Below are 26010 nucleotides of genomic sequence, written 5' to 3'. Positions count from 1 at the left end.
AAAGTGGCACTGAACAATTACAGTGCAATAACCCCTTGGGTGATGAAGAATTGTTTGGTAATCTGTGTTGTCAGGTGTATGAGGATAGAGGAGAATATGTAAAGAATATGCCAGACTATTCAGTGTGTATGTAGGCAAAGGGAAAATGAACCGTAACCAGAGAGGAGGATCCAATGTAGTACTGTCTGGCCAGTCAAAAGACCCCATAACTCTCTAGCGGTAGTATCTCAACGGGTGGCTGGTGCCCTGGCCAACCTACTACCTATAAAAGTTCTATAGTCTTCCTAAATTATAAAGGTCACCCATGAGCCACAGAGACAAGGGACAGGATAATGTCCTAGAGACTGACCATATACTGTATAACCTACATATGATCAGCACCCAAGCTAGGACCGGGGAGGGCCAGATAATGGCTGCTCACGGACTCTCCTGGCAGACCCCCCAAAACTCTCCTTCCCTAAATCACAAGGATGGTGAGGTTGCTGACATTATTAGAAGCTACAGTGCTTGAGGAGGGCTCAAACTCCCACTCCACGGATTGAGAAACAGGTCTTGAGGTTTGACGCTAATAAGGACCGACATGAAGTGTGGTCATTTTTAGTCACTGATGTGTTTGCAATTTTGTACATTTGCTTATGGTTTTACATAAAGATGTGACTTTCTATTTAACTGTTAACCTTTATGTCAAGAAATGTCTTCATAACAGAAATCTCCCATTTTTGCTTAAGAAACACATCAATAAATCTAATTTTATGAGAGTGTAGAAGCCAAATTTTAACTTTGATAGGGAATTTGCGCATTTGTTAAGTTCTCAAGTATTCTTAGTTTATTCAATTAATATATCAAGTTCTTAGAAAATCTTATATATCAGCCTACATCATTTTCATGTAAATACCCCGTACAGTTATTTATCTAAGGTAGACACATTTCTTCTAGACCTTTGGCCTAGACTTGGAAAATTATAAAGTATCTAAATGTTATAGAATAATTCTATGATATATCATGTTGCACCTACATCATATTAAGTTTATGATATTTAATCATATTTATCTTTCCAGGTGAGTAACTGGGTACTATTTCTATCAAATGTTCCATCTAATCTATTATTCTACTGGCATTTATATTGATTTTTATCAAAAGCCATAATAACAGGTTATAAGAGGCGAGGGTGATTGCATGCATCTGTCATTGTTTATGGTAGTCCATCAAAATAGTTGCTTTTACTTTTATTCATTCTGTCCTATATGTAATGTAAGAAGAGGACAAAAATGTTACGATCATATTTGGTACCAAAGGTGAGTGTTTATTAGGGCCTTAAAACATTACCTTTTTTATGATAGTTTTCTTAATTTGCTACAATGACTTATGCCCTTACCTTCTTTGCATATCTAAATGCTAATCAATTTATCTTTCTTTAAAACTTTTGATTTTTTTCTTTGCCCTCTAATTTTGTTAAATTATAAAATCAAACACTAACCACACTAGTTTAAATTTTAAAAAAGATTGCATTTGATATCCGGAATCTGTTCAATATTATTTTTCCCTCAAGCCGCACATTTTTATCACCAATCGTCCTATTAACAAAATAAATACGAAAACATAAGACAAATTCAATGCAGAACTACTACTGCTATAAAAAACTGACCAACTGCACCATACAAAGATTACAGTATATAGGTACAGTACACTGTTTTGTTGATTTTGTGTCTTATATTCTAAATAAGGTATACCCGGTACAAAAGATCAGAAAATCAGAAGCATGAGGCAGTGAAACCAACTTTTTTGTAAATGAAGGAAGTCTCATTGATGATATCCACTTTGTTGGAAGCATTAGACAACATACATTTTTGTTACTTGCGAAAAAGTTTGTCATGTGCCATAATAACTTTAAAAGATTGGCTAATTAACAAAGTCTTAGCTTAGCTACAGTTCAAGTCTCATGCCCCTCCAAAAGATCAGTCTTAAGATTGGCTGCAGATTTTTTTATTTTTCTATTCAGGAAACAATTAACATCAACTACAGTTGAATTATCTGAATGCATACTGTACTCTTATTTTGTAAACCAACAATTAATATAATTCTCAATGACTGGCACAACTAATAAAATGTCTTGCTCATTACCTCTCATAGTAATAAACATGCTCTCTATAATTTGAAATCTCCAATAACTTCTACCGGACTTTATCCCAGTCAGCATTCTGGACAAGTATTTGTGTTCCATGCTAAAGCTAACCATGACTGCTACAATACAACTAAAAATGTTATTTTGATTATAAAATAAATTTTTGAATATACTTACCCGGTGATTATATAGCTGCAACTCTGTTGCTCGACAGACAACTCTACGGTAAAAACTCGCCAGCGATCGCTACACAGGTTGCGGGTGTGCCCAACAGCGCCATCTGTCGACCAGATACCCAGTTCTCAGTGTAAACAAAGACTCAATTTTCTCCTCGTCCCACTGCGTCTCTATTGGGGAGGAAGGGAGGGTCATTTAATTTATAATCACCGGGTAAGTATATTCAAAAATTTATTTTATAATCAAAATAACATTTTTCAATATTTAACTTAGCCGGTGATTATATAGCTGATTCACACCCAGGGGGGTGGGTAGAGACCAGCAATATATGTTTACACTTTTATGAGCTAAGAGTTTTTATTTCATTTTAGAAGTTATCAAAATAACAAAAACAAAATAAATAGGTACCTGGTAAGGAAGTCGACTTGAACAATTACTCTGCCTTTTAAGTACGTCTTCCTTACGGAGCCTCGCGATCCTCTTAGGATGCTGATCGACCCCTAGGATCTGAAGTATCAAGGGTTGCAACCCATACAACAGGACCTCATCAAAACCCCTAATCTAGGCGCTCTCAAGAAATGACTTTGACCACCCGCCAAATCAACCAGGATGCGAAAGGCTTCTTAGCCTTCCGGACAACCCAAAACCAACAATAAAAACATTTCAAGAGAAAGATTAAAAGGGTATGGAATTAGGGAATTGTAGTGGTTGAGCCCTCACCCACTACTGCACTCGCTGCTACGAATGGTCCCAGTGTGTAGCAGTCCTCGTAAAGAGACTGGACATCCTTTAGATAAAAAGACGCATACACTGACTTGCTTCTCCAATAGGTTGCGTCCATTATACTTCGCAGAGATCTATTTTGCTTAAAGGCCACGGAAGTTGCGACAGCTCTAACTTCGTGTGTCCTTACCTTCAGCAATGCTTGGTCTTCCTCACTCAGATGGGAATGAGCTTCTCGTATTAACAGTCTGATAAAATAGGATAAAGCATTCTTTGACATAGGCAAAGATGGTTTCTTAACTGAACACCATAAAGCTTCAGATTGGCCTCGTAAAGGTTTAGTTCGTTTTAAATAGAACTTAAGAGCTCTCACAGGGCATAAGACTCTTTCTAGTTCATTGCCTACCATATTCGATACGCTGGGAATATCGAACGATTTCGGCCAAGGTCGAGAAGGCAGCTCATTTTTGGCTAGAAAACCAAGTTGTAGTGAACATGTAGCTTTTTCTGACGAAAATCCGATGTTCTTGCTGAAGGCATGAATCTCACTGACTCTTTTAGCTGTGGCTAAGCATACCAGGAAAAGTGTCTTTAAGGTGAGATCTTTCAGGGAGGCTGATTGTACCGGCTCAAACCTGTCTGACATGAGGAATCTTAGTACCACGTCTAAATTCCAACCAGGTGTAACCAAACGACGCTCCTTCGTGGTCTCAAAAGACTTAAGGAGGTCCTGTAGATCTTTATTGTTGGAAAGATCTAAGCCTCTATGCCGGAAGACCGATGCCAACATGCTTCTGTAGCCCTTGATAGTGGGAGCTGAAAGTGATCGTTCTTTTCTCAGGTATAAGAGAAAGTCAGCTATTTGAGCTACAGAGGTACTGGTCGAGGATACAGATACTGACTTGCACCAGTTTCGGAAGACTTCCCACTTCGATTGGTAGACTCTAAGGGTGGATGTTCTCCTTGCTCTAGCAATCGCACTGGCTGCCTCCTTCGAAAAGCCTCTAGCTCTCGAGAGTCTTTCGATAGTCTGAAGGCAGTCAGACGAAGAGCGTGGAGGCTTTGGTGTACCTTCTTTACGTGTGGCTGACGTAGAAGGTCCACCCTTAGAGGAAGACTTCTGGAAACGTCTACTAGCCATCGAAGTACCTCGGTGAACCATTCTCTCGTGGGCCAGAGGGGAGCAACTAGCGTCAACCTTGTCCCTTCGTGAGAGGCGAACTTCTGCAGTACCTTGTTGACAATCTTGAACGGTGGGAATGCGTAGAGATCTAGATGCGACCAATCTAGGAGAAAGGCATCTATATGTATTGCTGCTGGGTCCGGGATTGGTGAGCAATATATTGGGAGCCTCTTGGTCATCGAGGTTGCAAAGAGATCTATTGTTGGTTGGCCCCAAGTGGCCCAAAGTCTCTTGCATACATCCTTGTGGAGGGTCCATTCCGTTGGAATTACTTGCCCCTTCCGACTGAGACAATCTGCCATGACATTCAAGTTGCCTTGGATGAACCTCGTTACTAGTGATATGTTTTGACCTTTTGACCAGATGAGCAGGTCCCTTGCGATCTCGTACAACGTCAGTGAGTGGGTCCCTCCTTGCTTGGAGATGTACGCCAAGGCAGTGGTGTTGTCCGAGTTCACTTCCACCACTTTGCCTCGAAGGAGAGACCTGAAGCTTTTCAAGGCCAGATGTACTGCCAGTAGCTCCTTGCAGTTGATATGCATTATCCTTTGACTCGAGTTCCATAGTCCCGAACATTCCCGACCGTCTAATGTCGCGCCCCAGCCTACGTCCGATGCGTCCGAGAAGAGAACGTGGTTGGGAGTCTGAACAGCCAGGGGAAGACCCTCTCTTAGGTTGATACTGTCCTTCCACCAAGTCAGGCAAGACTTCATCTTCTCGGAAATGGGGATTGAGACCGCTTCTAGCGTCTTGTCCTTTTTCCAGTGAAATGCTAGATGGTATTGAAGAGGACGGAGGTGTAGTCTTCCTAATGATACAAACTGTTCCAGGGATGATAGCGTCCCTATCAGACTCATCCACTTCCTGACTGAACATCGTTCCTTCTTCAGCATGTTCTGGATGCATAACTGGGCTTGGCTTATTCTGGGGGCCGACGGAAAAGCCCGAAAAGCTAGACTGTGAATCTCCATCCCTAAATACACAATAGTTTGGGATGGGACCAGTTGTGACTTTTCCATATTGACAAGGAGACCCAATTCCTTGGTCAGATCTAGAGTCCACTTTAGATCCTTCAGACAGCGACGACTGGAAGAAGCTCTGAGAAGCCAGTCGTCCAAATAGAGGGAGGCTCGGATGTCCGCTAAATGAAGGAATTTGGCTACATTCCTCATCAGCCTCGTAAACACAAGAGGAGCTGTGCTTAGGCCAAAGCACAGGGCTTGAAACTGGTAGACAACCTTTTCGAAAACGAATCTCAGAAAAGGTTGGGAGTCTGGGTGGATGGGGACGTGGAAGTAGGCGTCCCTTAGGTCTAAAGAGACCATCCAGTCTTCCCTTCTGACCGCTGCTAAGACTGACTTTGTGGTCTCCATGGAGAACGTCTGCTTTGTGACAAAGACATTCAGAGCACTGACGTCTAGCACCGGCCTCCACCCTCCTGTCTTCTTTGACACCAAGAAGAGTCGGTTGTAGAATCCCGGAGTTTGAAGGTCCGAGACTTTGACCACCGCTCCCTTCTCTAGTAAAAGAGACACTTCCTGTTTCAAGGCTCGTCTCTTGTCTTCCTCTCTGTACCTGGGAGAGAGATCGATGGGAGACGTTGCTAGAGGGGGTTTCCGTATAAAAGGGATCTTGTACCCCTCTCTGAGCAACTTCACAGATTGTGCATCTGCGCCTCTCTTTTCCCAGGTCTGCCAGAAGTTCTTGAGTCTGGCTCCCACTGCTGTCTGAAGAAGCTGGCAGTCAGACTCTGCCCTTAAAGGACTTGGTTCCTTTCTTCTTTCCTCGTTTCCCTTCGGCACGAGCACCTCCTCTGCTGGAGGCTCTGCCACGAAAGGGCGGAATAAAACGGGACGCTGGAGTGTCCATCTTTGGTCTAGCTGACAAGGTAGGCAAAGGGGTAGCTTTGCGAGCGGAGGACGCAACAAGATCGTGAGTGTCCTTCTGTATCAATGAAGCGGCTATTTCCTTAATCAGGTCTTCTGGAAAAAGGCACTTGGAAAGAGGAGCAAAAAGAAGCTCGGATCTCTGGCACGGTGTAACTCCAGCTGAAAGGAATGAGCATAGGTTTTCACGCTTTTTAAGGACTCCGGACACAAATGATGCAGCAAGCTCATTAGACCCATCACGTACGGCCTTGTCCATGCAGGACATAATGAGCAAGGAAGTCTCTTTCTCTGTCGGAGAGATCTTTCTGCTTAGGGCTCCTAGACACCAGTCTAAGAAGTTAAAAACTTCGAAGGCCCTAAAGATACCTTTCAAAAGGTGGTCCAGGTCCGAAGATGACCAACATATCTTTGAGCGTCTCATGGCAAGGCGGCGGGGAGAGTCTACAAGGCTTGAGAAGTCGCCCTGGGCAGAGGCAGGAACTCCCAAGCCGAGAACTTCTCCCGTGGCATACCAGACGCTCGATCTAGAAGAGAGTCTAGCAGGGGGAAACGTAAAGGCTGTCTTCCCTAAACTCTGCTTGGACTGCAACCATTCTCCTATCACGCGCAAAGCTCTCTTGGACGAGCGTGCGAGGACGAGTCTAGTAAAGGCAGGAGTGGTAGACGGCATGCCTAACACAAACTCTGACTGAGGAGAACGAGGAGCCACAGAAACAAACTGGTCCGGAAACATCTCTTTGAAAATGGCCAAAACTTTCCTAAAGTCCAAAGAGGATTGAGTAGACTTAGGCTCGTCCAATTCTGATTGTGGTTCATCTATGTGTGCAGCAACATCATCATCAGAAAGTCCCTCATCCGATAACTGATGAGGAAACGGCAACGGAGTGGGTAACGGCTGGTTCGCTGAGTCCGGTCGCACGGGTGCATGCGTGACTGAGCCGGACGCAACGTCATGGAACTGCTGCCCAGTCTGTGAGCTGGCAACAACCATGGCAGCGCGGGGACGCACAGCGTCTACTCCAGACTGTCTGGACTGATGTGGGTGCGCAGTGGAAACCACACTGGGTTGCGGAGGTTGACGCACCGCGTCAAAACAAAGCAACTCTGACGGTTGTTGAACCTCCCGAACGTCAACGGAGACCTCCGTGCGTCGCTTAACGTCAACATGCGGCTGGCAGATCACACTGGAACGCATGGGTGGCGGAACTCTCTCAACTGGTGTGCGTGAGAAGGTTACCTCAGCGTCCACAGGACGCACAACCGATCGTGTGGAAGGTTGTAGGCTAGGTACTGCACTAGCTGGTGCGGCAGCGACCTTCTCCGCACGAAAGTTCTGCATTAGAATCGTCAGTTTAGACTGCATGTCTTGCAGTAGAGACCACTTAGGATCTACGGGAGCAGGTACGGCAACAGACGGTGTTACTGTCTGAAGCGGTACCGCTTTGCCTCTCTTAGGCGGTGAGCAGTCATCGGATGACGGCAGCGAGTCCGAACTGACCCAGTGGCTACAACCGGGCCGTTGGACTTGCGCTGAAGGGACCGACTTGCGTTTTAACGGTCGTGAGACCTTGGTCCAGGGTTTCTTGCGAGAAACACCTTCCGAAGACGAGGTATAAATGGGCTCTCTCGTCTTAGTTAGGTAGGAGCGATCTTGGGTAGATACGCCCGATACCACGGAGGGAACGTCTGTTCGCTGATTAAAGCCTCTCGAACCCATTTGTCGTACGACATTGCTTCTCCCCTGGACTTGGGAGCTTGCAAGAGGTCCCGGACTAGGAGGACGACAGGCACGAACAGACGAACCCTCAAGCGCAACACTATCCACAACACTATCACTCGGCACTTTAGCACTTCCCACTGCACTTTTGCACTCAAGCTCCTTCACATCCGCCATGAGCTGATTACGGTCACTAGCAAGGGACTCAACTCTCTCACCCAGAGCCTGGATGGCACGCATCATATCAGCCATCGAAGGTTCCTGAGTGCCAGGAGGGGGGTTAGGAGCAACCACTACAGGGGAAGGAATAGGTTGTGGGGCACGAGGGGAGGAAATATCAATAGAACGAGAAGAACTTCTCCTAACTCTATCTCTCTCTAGCCTACGTGTATACTTTTGAAATTCGATAAAATCGAATTCCGAAAGGCCAACGCACTCCTCACACCGATCTTCCAATTGACAGGTTTTATCCCGACAATTGGAACAAACAGTGTGAGGGTCGATAGAAGCCTTCGGAAGACGCCTTGAACAGTCCCTAGCATTGCACTTCCTAAATTTGGGGACTTGTGAAGGGTCAGCCATTTTGAATTGGTCAAAGGGAAATTCAAAAAACTATCAAAAAGTCATCAACAAAGAATCCGTTATCAAAAAGAGTTCAAGGATTTGTGTGAAGAGAAACCCTGCACAGCGAAAGCTCAAAACTAGAATAAAGTACTTCACCAATTAGATGTGAAAAAACTCCAGTTTAGCAACAGCGAGTAAGTACGTCTTGTCGACACCTCGACAGAGAGAAAATTGAGTCTTTGTTTACACTGAGAACTGGGTATCTGGTCGACAGATGGCGCTGTTGGGCACACCCGCACCCTGTGTAGCGATCGCTGGCGAGTTTTTACCGTAGAGTTGTCTGTCGAGCAACAGAGTTGCAGCTATATAATCACCGGCTAAGTTAAATATTGAAAAAAAGTGTTATCCATTCAATAATTAGCATATAAAACAAGACCAAGTAAAGTATTGTAAAAATAGGATTTATTCTTCAATGGTTAACCATTATCCATCATACGGAAAGTTTGGTAGTACTCTAATAAAACATGCGTTCACCGGTTTTGAAAGCATACATAAAAAAGTTAGAAAGGAAAAGACTTGCTACATTCTCAAAGATAAAAAGAATAATGATGAAACAAAGGAACAAAAGTTGTCATTGAACCCTTCAAGCCAATCAACGCAAAGATTTTTGTGGTTTGGAAACAAAATGGAGAGGAACAATTAATTTAGGAAGTGGTAGACAAATGAATGACAGAATTCCAACCAATGGGAAGGTTCAGAAGACCTAAGAAAATGCATAATTGATGATATAAACAACTCCTGTAAATGGAAATTAAGGCAGGAAATTCACCATTATTTCTGTGTCAGTAATGATCATGAGAATGCCAGTCTAATCTTATCGCTCAGTTATAAACAACAGCAGGGTAATCTTTATATTCTTAAAGACAAGCTACTGTATAGTGCAAATCTTTCTGTAAATTATTGTTTGTCAAAATATAATAATAAGGCCAGTCACAAATGAATTCAAAAGCACTACATACATTGTACATTGTATATACATACAAAGCAACTATTTGAAAATCACCTTAGCTTTTCTGAAATTCTGTTCTCCATAACTCAAAAATATAAGACAAAGCAATTCTGTGAAATAAATGTAACTTTCATACGATATACTTACTAGACCTAATTAGTTTAGCTAAGAAGAAATAGACTGACACCTGTGTGATGTTGCTAAAGTGACAAACTTGCTTGAAAATGCCTGTAAGAATGGAAAAGCAAGGAAAAATAAGTGAATTAAAGACAGAAAATAAAACTATTTCAGATCATCAAGTTCCTTACAGTAGCTCTTAATGAAATCACTGTATATTTTTTAGATGCAAATTAATTACTAATTTAACAAAATATTCATAAAATGAGTACACAGATCTAATTTATTTCCTGAACAAGTTCAAGAATTAGGGCACTAAGTAACAATGTAATTAAGGAAAAAGTTAAAAGGGGTCAAAGAATTATGACCACTTCATTGCTTCGTAAAATATTTTAATTATAAAATAAATTTTTGAATATACTTACCCGGTGAATATATAATAGCTGCAACTCTGTTGCTCGACAGACACATACATAAAAACTCGCCAGCGATCGCTATACAGGTTGCGGGTGTGCCCACCAGCGCCAACTGTCGGCCAGATACCACTCTCGATGTAAACAAAACCTACAATTTCTTTTCATCCCACTGCGTCTCTATTTGGGAGGAAGGGAGGGTCGTTTAATTTATATATTCACCAGGTAAGTATATTCAAAAATTTATTTTATAATTAAAATGATATTTTAATTATAAAATAAATTTTTGAATATACTTACCCGGTGAATATATAGCTGCAACTCTGTTGCTCGACAGACAAAAACTGTACAAAAATACTCGCCAGCGATCGCTATACAGGTTGCGGGTGTGCCCATCAGCGCCATCTGTCGGCCAGATACCCAGCTCTATGTAAACAAAGACTCAATTTTCTCCTCGTCCCACTGCGTCTCTATTGGGGAGGAAGGGAGGGTCATTTAATTTATATATTCACCGGGTAAGTATATTCAAAAATTTATTTTATAATTAAAATATCATTTTTAAATATTTAACTTAGCCGGTGAATATAAAGCTGATTCACACCCAGGATGGTGGGTAGAGACCAGTAATATATGTTTACATTTTATGAGCTAAGAGTTTTTATTTCATTTTAGAAGTTATCAAAATAACAAAAACAAAATAAATAGGTACCTGGTAAGGAAGTTGACTTGAACGATTACTCTGCCTTATAAGTACGTCTTCCTTACAGAGCCTCGCGATCCTGTTAGGATGCTGATAGACCCCTAGGAGCTGAAGTATAAAGGGCTGCCACCCATACAACAGGACCTCATCAAACCCCTAATCTAGGCGCTCTCAAGAAATGACTTTGACCACCCGCCAAATCAACCAGGATGCGAAAGGCTTCTTAGCCTTCCGGACAACCCATAAAAACAACATTAAAAACATTTCAAGAGAAAGATTAAAAGGATATGGAATTAGGGAATTGTAGTGGTTGAGCCCTCACCCACTACTGCACTCGCTGCTACGAATGGTCCCAGTGTGTAGCAGTTCTCGTAAAGAGACTGGACATCCTTTAGATAAAAAGACGCGAACACTGACTTGCTTCTCCAATAGGTTGCGTCCATTATACTTCGCAGAGATCTATTTTGCTTAAAGGCCACGGAAGTTGCAACAGCTCTAACTTCGTGCGTCTTCACCTTAAGCAAAGCTCGGTCTTCCTCACTCAGATGTGAATGAGCTTCTCGTATTAACAGTCTGATAAAGTATGATAAAGCATTCTTTGACATAGGCAAAGATGGTTTCTTAACTGAACACCATAAAGCTTCAGATTGGCCTCGTAAAGGTTTGGTACGCTTTAAATAGAACTTAAGAGCTCTCACAGGGCATAAGAGACTTTCTAGTTCATTGCCTACGATCTCCGATAAGCTGGGAATATCGAAAGATTTAGGCCAAGGCCGAGAAGGCAGCTCATTTTTGGCTAGAAAACCAAGTTGTAGCGAACAAGTGGCTTTTTCTGACGAAAATCCGATGTTCTTGCTGAAGGCATGAATCTCACTGACTCTTTTAGCCGAGGCTAAGCATACCAGGAAAAGAGTCTTTAGAGTGAGATCTTTCAGGGAGGCTGATTGTAACGGCTCAAACCTGTCTGACATGAGGAATCTTAGTACCACGTCTAAATTCCAACCAGGGGTAGCCAAACGACGCTCCTTGGTGGTCTCAAAAGACTTAAGGAGGTCTTGAAGATCTTTATTGTTGGAAAGATCTAAGCCTCTATGCCGGAAGACTGATGCCAACATACTTCTGTAGCCCTTGATAGTGGGAGCTGAAAGGGATCGTCCTTTTCTCAGGTATAAGAGAAAATCAGCTATTTGAGCTACAGTGGTACTGGTCGAGGATACTTAAACTGACTTGCACCAGTCTCGGAAGACTTCCCACTTTGATTGGTAGACTGTAATGGTGGACGCTCTCCTTGCTCTAGCAATCGCACTGGCTGCCTCCTTCGAAAAGCCTCTAGCTCTTGAGAGTCTTTCGATAGTCTGAAGGCAGTCAGACGAAGAGCGAGGAGGCTTTGGTGTACCTTCTTTACGTGAGGCTGACGTAGAAGGTCCACCCTTAGAGGAAGACTTCTGGGAACGTCTACTAGCCATCGAAGTACCTCGGTGAACCATTCTCTCGTGGGCCAGAGGGGAGCAACTAGCGTTAACCTTGTCCCTTCGTGAGAGGCGAACTTCTGCAGTACCTTGTTGACAATCTTGAACGGTGGGAATGCGTAGAGATCCAGATGTGACCAATCTAGGAGAAAGGCATCTATATGTATTGCTGCTGGGTCCGGGACTGGGGAGCAATAGATTGGAAGCCTCTTGGTCAGCGAGGTTGCAAAGAGATCTATGGTTGGTTGGCCCCAAGTGGCCCAAAGTCTCTTGTACACATCCTTGTGGAGGGTCCATTCTGTTGGAATTACTTGCCCTTTCCGACTGAGACAATCTGCTATGACATTCAAGTTGCCTTGGATGAACCTCGTTACTAGGGAGATGTCTTGACCTTTTGACCAGATGAGCAAGTCCCTTGCGATCTCGTACAACGTCAGTGAGTGGGTACCTCCTTGTTTGGAGATGTACGCCAAGGCCGTGGTGTTGTCTGAGTTTACTTCCACCACTTTGCCTCGAAGGAGAGACTTGAAGCTTTTCAAGGCCAGATGTACTGCCAACAGCTCCTTGCAGTTGATATGCATGTTCCTCTGACTCGAGTTCCACAGTCCTGAGCATTCCCGACCGTCTAGTGTCGCGCCCAAGCCCACGTCCGATGCGTCCGAGAAGAGAACGTGGTTGGGAGTCTGAACAGCCAGGGGAAGACCCTCTCTGAGGTTGATATTGTCCTTCCACCAAGTCAGACAAGACTTCATCTTTTCGGAAATCGGGATCGAGACCGCTTCTAGCGTCTTGTCCTTTTTCCAGTGAAAAACTAGATGGTATTGAAGCGGACGGAGGTGTAGTCTTCCTAGTGACACAAATTGTTCCAGGGATGATAGCGTCCCTACCAGACTCATCCACAGCCTGACTGAGCAGCGTTCCTTCTTCAGCATGTTCTGGATGAATAACAGGGCTTGACTTATTCTGGGGGCCGACGGAAAAGCCCGAAAAGCTAGACTGTGAATCTCCATCCCTAAATACACAATAGTTTGGGATGGGACCAGTTGCGACTTTTCCAAATTGACTAGGAGTCCCAATTCCTTGGTCAGATCTAGAGTCCACTTGAGATCCTTCAGACAGCGACGACTGGAAGAGGCTCTGAGAAGCCAGTCGTCCAAATAAAGGGAGGCTCGGATGTCCGATAAGTGGAGGAATTTGGCTACATTCCTCATCAGCCTCGTAAACACGAGAGGAGCTGTGCTTAGGCCAAAGCACAGGGCCCGAAACTGGTAGACCACATTTTCGAAAACGAATCTCAGAAAAGGTTGGGAGTCTGAGTGAATGGGGACGTGGAAGTAGGCGTCCCTTAGGTCTAGGGAGACCATCCAGTCTTCCCTTCTGACCGCTGCTAAGACTGACTTTGTGGTCTCCATGGAGAACTTCGTCTTTGTGACAAAGACATTCAGAGCACTGACGTCTAGCACCGGTCTCCACCCTCCTGTCTTCTTTGAAACCAGGAAGAGGCGGTTGTAGAATCCCGGTGATTGAAGGTCCGAGACTTTGACCACCGCTCCCTTCTCTAGCAAAAGAGACACTTCCAGTTTCAGGGCTTGTCTCTTTTCTTCCTCTCTGTACCTGGGAGAGAGATCGATGGGGGACGTTGCTAGAGGGGGTTTGCGTACAAAAGGGATTTTGTACCCCTCTCTGAGCAACTTCACAGATTGTGAATCTGCGCCTCTCCTCTCCCAGGCTTGCCAGAAGTTCTTGAGTCTGGCTCCCACTGCTGTCTGAAGTTGCGGGCAGTCAAACTCTGCCCTTAGAGGACTTGGATCCTTTCCTCTTCCCTCGATTCCCTTCGGCACGAGCACCTCCTCTGCTGGAGGCTCTGCCACGAAAGGGCGGAATAAAGCGAGACGCTGGAGTGTCTATCCTCGGTCTAGCAGACAATGTAGGCAAAGGGGGAGCTTTGCGAGCTGAGGACGCAACTAGATCGTGAGTGTCCTTCTGCACTAACGAAGCAGCAATTTCCTTTATCAAGACTTCTGGAAACAGGCACTTGGAAAGGGGAGCAAAGAGAAGCTCAGATCTCTGGCATGGTGTAACTCCAGCAGACAGGAACGAGCAGAGAGACTCTCGCTTTTTCAGGACTCCGGACGCAAATGAGGCAGCAAGCTCATTGGACCCATCACGGACGGCCTTGTCCATGCAGGACATAATGAGCAAGGAAATCTCTTTATCTGTCGAAGAGATTTTCCTGCTCAGGGCTCCTAAGCACCAGTCTAAGAAGTTAAAGACTTCAAAAGCCCTAAAGATCCCTTTCATGAGGTGGTCCAGGTCCGATGATGACCAACAAATCTTTGAGCGTCTCATGGCAAGGCGGCGGGGAGAGTCTACAAGACTTGAGAAGTCGCCCTGGGCAGAGGCAGGAACTCCCAAGCCGAGAACTTCTCCCGTGGCATACCAGACGCTCGATCTAGAAGAGAGTTTAGCAGGGGGAAAGGCAAATGCTGTCTTCCCTAAACTCTTCTTGGACTCTAACCAGTCTCCTATCAGCCGCAAAGCTCTCTTAGACGAGCGTGCGAGGACGAGTCTAGTAAAGGCAGGTGCGGTAGAAGGCATGCCTAATACAAACTCTGACGGCGGAGAACGAGGAGCCACAGAAACAAACTGGTCAGGAAACAACTCTTTGAATATAGCCAAGACTTTTCTAAAGTCCAAAGAAGGTTGAGTTGACTTAGGCTCGTCCAGTTCTGATTGTTGATCATCTTGTTGTGCAGCAACATCATCATCAGAAAGTTCCTCATCCGTATACTGATGAGGAAACGGCAACGGAGTGGGCAACGTCTGGTTCGCTGAGTCCGGTCGCACTGGTGCATGCGTGACGGAGCCGGACGCAATGTCATGGAACTGCTGCACAGTCTGTGAACTGTCAACAACCATGGGAGCGCGTGGACGCACAGCGTCTACCCGAGACTGTCTAGACCGACTGGGTTGCGCAGTGGAAACCACACTGGGTTGCGGAGGTTGACGCACCGCGTCAAAACAAGTCACCTCTGATGGTTGTTGAACGTCCTGAACGTCAACAACCACCTCCGTGCGTCGCTTAACGTCAACGTGCGGCTGGCAACCCACACTGGATCGCATCGGTGGAGGAACCCCCTCAACTGGTAGACGCGAGAAGGTTACCTCAGCGTCAACAGGACGCACAACCGATCGCTTGGAAGGTTGTTGGCTGGAAGTTACGGCAGCAACCTTCTCCGCATGAAAGTCCTGCATCAAAGACGTAAGCTTGGACTGCATGTCTTGCAGCAAAGCCCATTTAGGGTCTACGGGAGCAGGTGCGGCGACAGACGGTGTTAGTGCCTGAAGCGGTACCGCTTTGCCTCTCTTAGGCGGTGAGCAGTCATCAGATGACGGCAACGAGTCCGAACTGACCCAGTGGCTACAACCGGGACGTTGGACTTGTCCTGAAGGGACCGATTTACGTTTTAAAGGTCGTGAGACCTTGGTCCAAAGTTTCTTACGAGAAACACCTTCAGACGACGAGGTATAAATGGGCTCTCTCGTCTTAGGTAGGTAGGGGCGATCTTGGGGAGATACGCCTGATACCATGGAGGGAACGTCTGTTCGCTGATTAAAGCCTCTCGAACCCATGCGTCGTGCGACATTGCTTCTCCCCTGGACTTGGGAGCTTGCAAGAGGTCCCGGACTAGGAGGACGACAGGCACGAACAGACGAACCCTCAAGCGCAACACTGTTCACAACACTATCACTAGGCACTTTAGCCCTTCCCACTGCACTTTGGCACTTAAGCTCCTTAACATCCGCCATGAGTTGATTGCGGTCACTTGCCAGGGACTCAACTCTCTCCCCCAGGGCATGGATGGCACGCATCATATCAGCCATCGATGGTTCCTGAGTGCTAGGAGGGGGGTTAGGAACAACCACTACAGGGGAAGGAATAGGTTGTGGGGCATGAGGAGAGGAAACATCAATAGACCTAGAAGAGCTTCTCCTAACTCTATCTCTCTCTAGCCTGCGTGTGTACTTTTCAAATTCGATAAAATCGAATTCCGAAAGGCCCACGCACTCCTCACACCAATCTTCCAATTGACAGGTTTTACCCCGACAATTGGAACAAACAGTGTGAGGGTCGATAGAAGCCTTCGGAAGACGCCTAGAACAGTCCCTAGCATTGCATTTTCTAAATTTGGGAACTTGTGAAGGGTCAGCCATTTTGAATTGGTCAAGGGAAAATTCCAAAAAACGATCTAAGTCATCAACAATGAATCCGATACAAAAAAAGAGTTCAAGGATTTATTTGAAGAAAAACCCTGCACAGCGAAAGCTCAAAACCAGAATATAGTACTTCACCAAAGATGATGTGAAAAACTCCAGTTTAGCAACAGCGAGTAAAGTACGTCTTGTCGACACGTCGACAGAGAGAAAATTGAGTCTTTGTTTACATAGAGCTGGGTATCTGGCCGACAGATGGCGCTGATGGGCACACCCGCAACCTGTATAGCGATCGCTGGCGAGTTTTTTTGTACAGTTTTTGTCTGTCGAGCAACAGAGTTGCAGCTATATATTCACCGGGTAAGTATATCTAAAAATATAATTTTTAAATATTTAACTTAGCCGGTGAATATATAATAGCTGATTCACACCCAAGGAGGTGGGTAGAGACCAGAGTTAAATATGTTTACATCGTATAAGCTAAGAGTTTTTTATTTCATTTTGACAGTTATCAATATAACAAAACCAAAATAAATAGGTACCTGGTAAGGAAGTCGACTTAGACGATTACTCTGCCTTGTAAGTACGTCTTCCTTACGGAGCCCAGCGATCCTCTTAGGATGCTGACAGACTCCCAGGAGCTGAAGTATCAAGGGCTGCAACCCATACAACAGGACCTCATCAAACCCCTAATCTGGGCGCTCTCAAGAAATGACTTTGACCACCCGCCAAATCAACCAGGATGCGAAAGGCTTCTTAGCCTTCCGGACAACCCATAAAAACAACATTAAAACATTTCAAGAGACAGATTAAAAGGATATGGAATTAGGGAATTGTAGTGGTTGAGCCCTCACCCACTACTGCACTCGCTGCTACGAATGGTCCCAGTGTGTAGCAGTTCTCGTAAAGAGACTGGACATCTTTCAAGTAAAATGACGCGAACACTGACTTGCTTCTCCAATAGGTTGCGTCCATGATACTTTGCAGAGATCTATTTTGCTTAAAGGCCACGGAAGTTGCTACAGCTCTAACCTCGTGCGTCTTAACCTTAAGCAAAGATCGGTCTTCCTCACTCAAGTGTGAATGAGCTTCTCGTATTAACAATCTGATAAAATATGACAAAGCATTCTTTGACATAGGCAAGGATGGTTTCTTAACCGAACACCATAACGCTTCAGATTGGCCTCGTAAAGGTTTAGTACGAGCTAAGTAGAACTTAAGAGCTCTAACAGGGCATAAGACTCTTTCTAGTTCATTGCCTACGATCTCCGATAAGCTAGGAATATCGAAAGATTTAGGCCAAGGACGAGAAGGTAGCTCATTTTTGGCTAGGAAACCAAGCTGCAGAGAACAAGTAGCTTTTTCTGACGAAAACCCGATGTTCTTGCTGAAGGCATGAAGCTCACTGACTCTTTTAGCCGAGGCTAAGCATACCAGGAAAAGAGTCTTAAGAGTGAGATCTTTCAGGGAGGCTGAATGTAAAGGCTCAAACCTGTCTGACATGAGGAATCTTAGGACCACGTCTAAATTCCACCCAGGTGTAGCCAAACGACGTTCATTAGAGGTCTCAAAAGACTTAAGGAGGTCTTGCAGATCTTTATTGTTGGAAAGATCTAAGCCTCTATGCCGGAAGACCGAGGCCAACATGCTTCTGTAGCCCTTGATAGTAGGAGCTGAAATGGATCGTACTTTTCTCAGATATAAGAGAAAATCAGCTATTTGGGCTACAGAGGTACTGGTCGAGGATACAGAAACTGACTTGCACCAGTCTCGGAAGACTTCCCACTTCGATTGGTAAACTCTAATGGTAGACGCTCTCCTTGCTCTAGCAATCGCACTGGCTGCCTCCTTCGAAAAGCCTCTAGCTCTCGAGAGTCTTTCGATAGTCTGAAGGCAGTCAGACGAAGAGCGTGGAGGCTTTGGTGTACCTTCTTTACGTGTGGCTGACGTAGAAGGTCTACTCTTAGAGGAAGACTTCTGGGAACGTCTACTAGCCATCGAAGTACCTCGGTGAACCATTCTCTCGCGGGCCAGAGGGGAGCAACTAACGTCAACCTTGTCCCTTCGTGAGAGGCGAATTTCTGCAGTACCTTGTTGACAATCTTGAATGGTGGGAATGCGTAAAGATCTAGATGTGACCAATCTGGGAGGAAGGCATCTATATGTATTGCTGCTGGGTCTGGGACTGGAGAGCAATAGATTGGAAGCCTCTTGGTCAGCGAGGTTGCAAAGAGATCTATGGTGGGTTGACCCCAAGTCGCCCAAAGTCTCTTGCACACATCCTTGTGGAGGGTCCATTCGGTTGGAATTCCTTGACCTTTCCGACTGAGACAATCTGCTAGGACGTTCAAGTCGCCCTGGATGAACCTCGTTACTAGGGAGATGCCTCGATCTTTTGACCAGATGAGCAGGTCCCTTGCGATCTCGTACAAAGTCAGTGAGTGGGTACCTCCCTGTTTGGAAATGTACGCCAAGGCCGTGGTGTTGTCCGAGTTGACCTCCACCACCTTGCCTCGAAGGAGATTCTCGAAGCTTATCAAGGCCAGATGAACCGCCAAAAACTCCTTGCTGTTGATATGCATGCTCCTCTGACTCGAGTTCCACAGACCTGAGCATTCCCGACCGTCCAGCGTCGCGCCCCAGCCCAAGTCCGATGCGTCCGAGAAGAGAACGTGGTTGGGTTTCTGAACTGCCAGGGGAAGACCCTCTCGTAGGCTGATATTGTCCTTCCACCAAGTCAGACAAGACTTTATCTTTTCGGAAATCGGGATCGAGACCGCCTCTAGCGTCTTGTCCTTTTTCCAGTGAAAAGCCAGATGGAATTGAAGAGGTCGGAGGTGTAGCCTTCCTAGCGAGACAAATTGCTCCAGGGATGACAGCGTTCCTACCAGACTCATCCACAGCCTGACTGAGCAGCGTTCTTTCTTCAGCATCTTCTGGATGGAGAGCAGGGCTTGATCTATTCTGGGGGCCGACGGAAAAGCCCAAAAAACTTGACTGTGAATCTCCATCCCTAAATACAGAATAGTTTGGGATGGGACCAGCTGTGACTTTTCCAAGTTGACTAGGAGTCCCAATTCCTTGGTCAGATCTAGAGTCCAATTGAGATCCTTCAGACAGCGATGACTGGAAGAGGCTCTGAGAAGCCAGTCGTCCAAATAAAGGGAGGCTCGGATGTCCGATAAGTGGAGGAATTTTGCCACATTCCTCATAAGCCTCGTAAACACGAGAGGAGCTGTGCTTAGGCCAAAGCACAGGGCCCGAAACTGGTAGACCACATCGTCGAAGACGAATCTCAGAAAAGGTTGGGAGTCTGAGTGAATGGGGATGTGGAAGTAGGCGTCCCTTAGGTCTAGAGAGACCATCCAGTCTTCCTTTCTGACCGCTGCTAGGACTGACTTTGTGGTCTCCATGGTAAACTTCGTCTTTGTGACAAAGACATTCAGAGCACTGACGTCTAGCACCGGTCTCCAACCTCCTGTCTTCTTTGAAACTAGGAAGAGACGGTTGTAAAACCCCGGTGATTGAAGGTCCAAGACTTTGACCACCGCTCCCTTCTCTAGCAAAAGAGACACTTCCAGTTTCAGGGCTTGTCTCTTTTCTTCCTCTCGGTACCTGGGAGAGAGATCGATGGGGGACGTCGCTAGAGGAGGTCTGCGTACAAACGGGATTTTGTACCCCTCTCTGAGCAACCTCACAGATTGTTGATCTGCGCCTCTCTTCTCCCAGGCTTGCCAGAAGTTCTTGAGTCTGGCACCTACTGCTGTCTGAAGTTGCGGGCAGTCAGACTCTGCCCTTAGAGGACTTGGATCCTTTCCTCTTCCCTCTCTTCCCTTCGGCACGAGCACCTCCCCTGCTGGAGGCTCTGCCACGAAAGGGCGGGATAAACCTGGACGCTGGAGTGTCTATCCTAGGTCTAGCAGACAAGGCAGGCAAAGGGGGAGCTTTGCGAGCCGAGGACGCAACTAGATCGTGGGTGTCCTTCTGCACTAAAGACAAGGCAATTTCCTTAACCAAGACTTCAGGAAACAAGCACTTAGACAAGGGCGCAAAGAGTAGCTCAGATCTTTGGCATGGCGTCACTCCAGCTGACAGAAAAGAGCACAGAGACTCTCGTTTCTTAAGGACTCCGGACGTGAATGAAGCGGCAAGCTCGTTGGACCCATCACGGATGGCCTTGTCCATGCAGGACATAATGAGTAAGGAAACATCCCTATCGGCAGAAGAGATTTTCCTACTCAGGGCTCCTAAACACCAGTCCAGGAAGTTAAAGACTTCAAACGCCCTAAATATGCCTTTAAGAAGGTGGTCCAGGTCCGAGGGTGACCAACAAATCTTCGAGCGTCTCATGGCAAGGCGGCGGGGAGAGTCTACAAGACTTGAGAAGTCGCCCTGGGCAAAGGCAGGAACTCCCAAGCCGAGAACTTCTCCCGTGGCATACCAGACGCTCGATCTAGACGAGAGTTTAGATGGGGGGAAGGCAAATGCCGTCTTCCCTAAACTCCTCTTGGTCTCTAACCAATCGCCTAACAGCCGTAAAGCTCTCTTGGATGAGCGAGAGAGAACGAGTTTAGTAAAGGCAGGCATGGTATCAGGAACTCCTAAGACAAACTCTGACGGCGGCGAACGAGGAGCCACAGAAATAAAGTGATCAGGGAACAACTCTTTAAAAACAGCCATGACTTTTCTAAAGTCCAAGGATGGTTGAACTGCTTTAGGCTCATCTAGTTCTGAAGGCTGATCCTCAGGATGTGGTTCAGCAACGTCCTCATCTGACAGTTCCTCATCCGATAACTGATGAGAAAACGGCAAAGGTGTAGGCAACATTTGACTCGCAGAGTCCGGTCGCACTGGTGCATACGTGACGGAGCCGGACGCAGCGTCCTGGAACTGCTGAACAGTCTGGGAACTGTCAACAACAACAGGTGCGCGAGGACGCACAGCGTCCACCCAAGACTGTTTAGACCGTCTGGGTTGTGCAGTCAACTCTGATGGTTGATGAACGTCCTGAACGTCACCAATCGCATCAGTGCGTTGCCTAACGTCAACGTGCGGCTGGAAATCCACACTGGGTCGCATCGGTGGAGGTACCACCCCAACTGGTTGACGCGAGAAAGCTACATCCACGTCAACAGGACGCACAACAGAACGCTTGGATGGCTGATGGCCAGTAGGTTCAACGGAAACCTTCTCAGCGTTGTAGTCCTCCATCAAGGACGCAAGCTTAGACTGCATGTCTTGCAGTAACACCCATTTAGGGTCTACGGAAGCAGGTGCGGTAACAGACGGGGTTAGCGAATGAGACGGCACAACTTTGCCTCTCTTAGGCGGCGAGCAGTCATCAGATGACGGCAACGGGTCCGAACTGTCCCAGTGGCTACAACCGGGACGTTGGACTTGTCCTGAAGGGACCGACTTACGCTTTAAAGGTCTGGAGACCTTGGTCCAAGGTTTCTTACGTGAAACACCTTCGGACGAAGAGGTAAAAATGGGCTCTCTCGTCTTACGTTGGTAGGGGCGATCTTGGAGAGATACGCCTGATACCATAGAGGGAACGTCTGTTCGCTGATCAAGGCCTCTCGAACCCATGAGTCGTACGACATTGCTTCTCCCCTGGGCTTGGGAGCTTGCAAGAGGTCCCGGACTAGGTGGACGACAGGCACGAACAGACGAACCCTCGATCGCAACACTGTTCACAACACTTTGCGTAACACTAGGCACTTTGACACTTTCCGCCGTGGCACTTTGGCACTTGAGTTCCTTTACGTCCGCCATGAGTTGATTTCGGTCACTTGCTAAAGCCTCAACTCTCTCCCCCAAGGCATGAATAGCACGCATTATGTCTTGCATAGACGGTTCCTGAGTGCTAGGAGGGGGGTTAGGAACAACCACTACAGAGGAAGGATTAGGTTCAGGGGCATGTGGAGAGGAAAAATCTACCGACCTAGAAGAACTTCTCCTTACCCTATCTCTCTCTAGTCTGCGTGTATATTTATCAAATTCGATAAAATCGAATTCCGAAAGGCCCACGCATTCCTCACACCGATCTTCCAATTGACAGGTTTTACCCCGACAATTGGAACAAACAGTGTGAGGGTCGATAGAAGCCTTTGGAAGACGCCTATGACAGTCCCTAGCATTACACTTTCGAAACTTGGGAACTTGAGAAGGGTCAGCCATTTTGAATTAGTCAAGGGAAAATTCCAAAAACGATCTAAGTCATCAACAATTAATCCGTATTCAAAAAAGAGTTCAAGGATTTATTTGAAGAAAAACACCTGTACTGCGAAAGCTCAAACCAAATTAAAGTACTTCACCAAATATGATGGGAAAAAACTCCAGGTTCAACAGCGAGTAAAGTACGTCTTGTCGACACGTCGACAGAGAAGAAATTGAAGGTTTTGTTTACATCGAGAGTGGTATCTGGCCGACAGTTGGCGCTGGTGGGCACACCCGCAACCTGTATAGCGATCGCTGGCGAGTTTTTATGTATGTGTCTGTCGAGCAACAGAGTTGCAGCTATTATATATTCACCGGCTAAGTTAAATATTTAAAAATTCAATCTAAGGGCCAAAAATTAGATGTTTTCAGCCTGGAGTTTTAATATTCCATATATCATAAAAGCTCACGATTTTAATTTGAAGAGGATAAAAGACACTTGAAGTTGACTTGCTAAGCCTTTACAATCCTAAAAAAAATATTTAGGAAGAATAATCACACTATACTTAAGGACACTATGATTGGATGGGCAATGTCATGTTTTTTTTCATATACAAAGTACTTTAGAATTAATTACAGTATATACATAAAACACTTAATTTTTCTCATTTCCTTCAGGAACTGGAGCGAATCCGACGGGAGGTAGGACGTAATAATGCAAGATGGGCTGAACTGGACTTGTCATGAAATGCTACGAAGAATATACTGTGATAAAATACTACCAAATAAATGTCTTTCTCGACTAATTTTCTAAATGCTAATTGAAATTGAAAGGTTAAAATGGTTTTTGAATGTTCCATAACTAGCAATTCAACATTTTCATAAAAATAGGATAATTTTTCTGATTGTAGGCCTATATTGATCAAATTTTATAATGAATTTAGTATAACTATAAGTGGTAGGCTACAACTGTGATACCAGTGATGAGTAAAACATATAAATTTCATTTCTGACAGGTATGTATTTAGTGAGGGTTATTCTATTATTATTAGTTTTTACCTTAGTTGATATAAAATTAGAGTTGCGAAAGTGTAACATGCACATTAAAGTACTTAATCAAGGCATCAAAAGGATTACAAAGAATACAAAGATATATTCATATAACTCATAAATACCCTGATTCAGTCTTTCACTTCTTGCATGAAAGAAAGAACTTGTTATGAGAATTTCAAAATTCTATGGTTGAAATGAAATAATGGATAACTCCAGTGGATTCTATTAGCTGGAAACATTAGTGTGCCTGACCATGATGTCACAGCCAAATACATACTGGGTCACTTAATTTGAGGAATAACAACAATTAATTATCACTGCTTTTCCAAGCTCCATTCATATAATCATAGAGCTTACCCAAAGGAATTCCTAAAAATAAGAAGTGAAAACCTTTGATCTAAAAATACTAAATAAGTATTCATCCAAACCCATCATTTATGCTCTTCAAATGAACACATAGCTCATATTTTGTTGACACAAGAGTAGTATCAAGTACTAAGCAAACACCACCTTGAGCCTCCAGTCGAGTTGAAAATTACCGAATATGACAAAGTGACAAGTTTGTATAAAAAGACAAAATGTTGCATTAAAAACTTTTTATTTCACCCATCCCAATAAATGTACTTATATAGCATCAAAATCAATTGATGACCGAGACTTCAATATCAGAGGAACATTTATTATAAGGATAGGCCTATTTAGCCTTTAAGATGAGACAATAAATAGATAAGGATAATCACTAGATAACGACTGCTAGGATCTAACCATGTATTGAAGACATCACTCCTAATAACACTAGAAGTCCATGTTTTGAGAGAACAAGGGAAATGGAAGATTGAGCAAGATTATGACTTCCATATCTTAACAATAACCAAAATTTGGTCTATCACCCATAATGCATAAAATACTGAGGTTAGAATCTTGTAAAACTAGATGGACTTGTCTAAGTGCCAGCATTTAAAGTACTGTAAACAAATTTAAATTTAATTTATATAAAAATATCACTTTCCAATATGGACTTATAGGATGACCTGTCTGAGCCAGCAAGAAAGTGTTCTTATGGATATGCATCTTGAAGTGGCCCGTTAAAAAAATTCTCACCATGTCACCTCAGATCTTTGATCCCCCTAAGAGGGTAACAAAAAGATTTAACATGAAACAAATGAAGATCGTCTTCACTCTTGTTGTGAACATAAGATGTGTAAAGAATAGCAAATGGTGTAGTGGAGCAGTCTTGACCACCTGGAATTTGGGTATTGGAAGAATTTTTAGACAAGGCAATTACAGTAGTTGTGCCTAGCATAACTTTAGGGTTTTACTTTTCTTAAGAGTTCAAATAAGAAAAAATTCTTCCAGATTCTTTTTTTTAAAAGACAAGTAATCTCTCAAAAACTGTACATTGGGATATACTGTATCTTCAATAAAGAATTTTCTAAATATCAATTTAACCACGCATGTAGCTTGTTTTTCTGATATATTGTTCTGAAAATATCTGTATGTATTTTTGTACTTTCACTGTACCATACATAATGTGAAACTCTCTCTCAACAAATAACTTATGAAGTCAAGCCATAAAGATATTCCTATTGAATTGTAGCCTCTTGAATCAGTGACTATCACAGGGTGCAGCTCCCGGCTCATTTTGAAGAAACAAGCAGCAGCAAAACACTGTTTGAGAGAAAGATTAAGCAATGAGGCATCAATCAAAAGCTCATCAGTAAATGTCATGAGACTGAAAAACAAGCGATCAATCCCATTCAAGAAGCTAATGATCACAATGAACCTATTTCTCAATCATTGAATAAGCCTCCTTAAGTGCATTCTAACAATCACTTCTAATCTACAAATATGAGGTAGGACAATCCTGCAACCCTCGAAAGTTGAAATAGACGGCTTCTCATCCCTCCTAGTATGCCAAAGAAAGTTATTGATAAAGAAAAAAGGGGTACTAACGTGAATGACGATCTGCTGTAAGTGTCAGTCAGAGAAATATTGCCACTTTCTTAGTAAAGATTAAATTTTAAAGTTCCTAGACTTGAAGATTGCTGGTGCTGCTTTTTCTCAAAATATTTTGTCTCAGACCCTGTTGGATAGTCTTTAGGTATGAAGGTGCAAAATTCTTAGGATATCATGGAACCTAAGGAAATCCAGACCTGAGGGTCACATCATGCAGATAATGGGGAGTAAATGCTATCTGATTTATTTACCTTTGCCTCTAATACTATACCTGCATAATAGAGAGATTCTTATAAATTATGCTTACACCTCTGACTTCATGCAGTTTGCCCAGAGTTCTTCTTGAGGAAGAAGGAAGGAGAGAGTGGCAAAAGACTCCAGTCAATGTACCTCCCTTAGCCCTGAAAAAATTGTTCTTTGTTCCTCTTTTTTCAACTTCTCAGCACTGACCAAGTGTTGCAAGTGTAGTTACAAAGCACAAGAGTAACCAAATCAAATCATTGGCTAATTTTCCTTACTTCACAGCCAAGAAGGGTACACCAGG

General features: G+C 44.5%; 1 protein-coding gene across 1 annotated transcript in view; it reads left to right on the top strand.

The window, feature by feature from the left end:
- LOC137645963 (cytoplasmic dynein 2 light intermediate chain 1) overlaps nucleotides 1-24965 on the top strand; it is a 76698-nt gene extending 51733 nt beyond the window's left edge. The window contains exon 9 of the mRNA XM_068379040.1: nucleotides 23136-24965. Within this exon, the coding sequence (XP_068235141.1) occupies nucleotides 23136-23204 (69 nt within the window). The 3' untranslated portion in view covers nucleotides 23205-24965. The remainder of the gene's footprint in view (nucleotides 1-23135) is intronic.
- The last annotated feature ends 1045 nt before the right edge of the window (nucleotides 24966-26010 follow it).

This window comes from Palaemon carinicauda, chromosome 8, assembly GCF_036898095.1.
Source record: "Palaemon carinicauda isolate YSFRI2023 chromosome 8, ASM3689809v2, whole genome shotgun sequence".
Lineage (NCBI taxonomy): Eukaryota > Metazoa > Arthropoda > Malacostraca > Decapoda > Palaemonidae > Palaemon > Palaemon carinicauda.
This window is presented reverse-complemented; position numbering and strand designations above follow the sequence as displayed.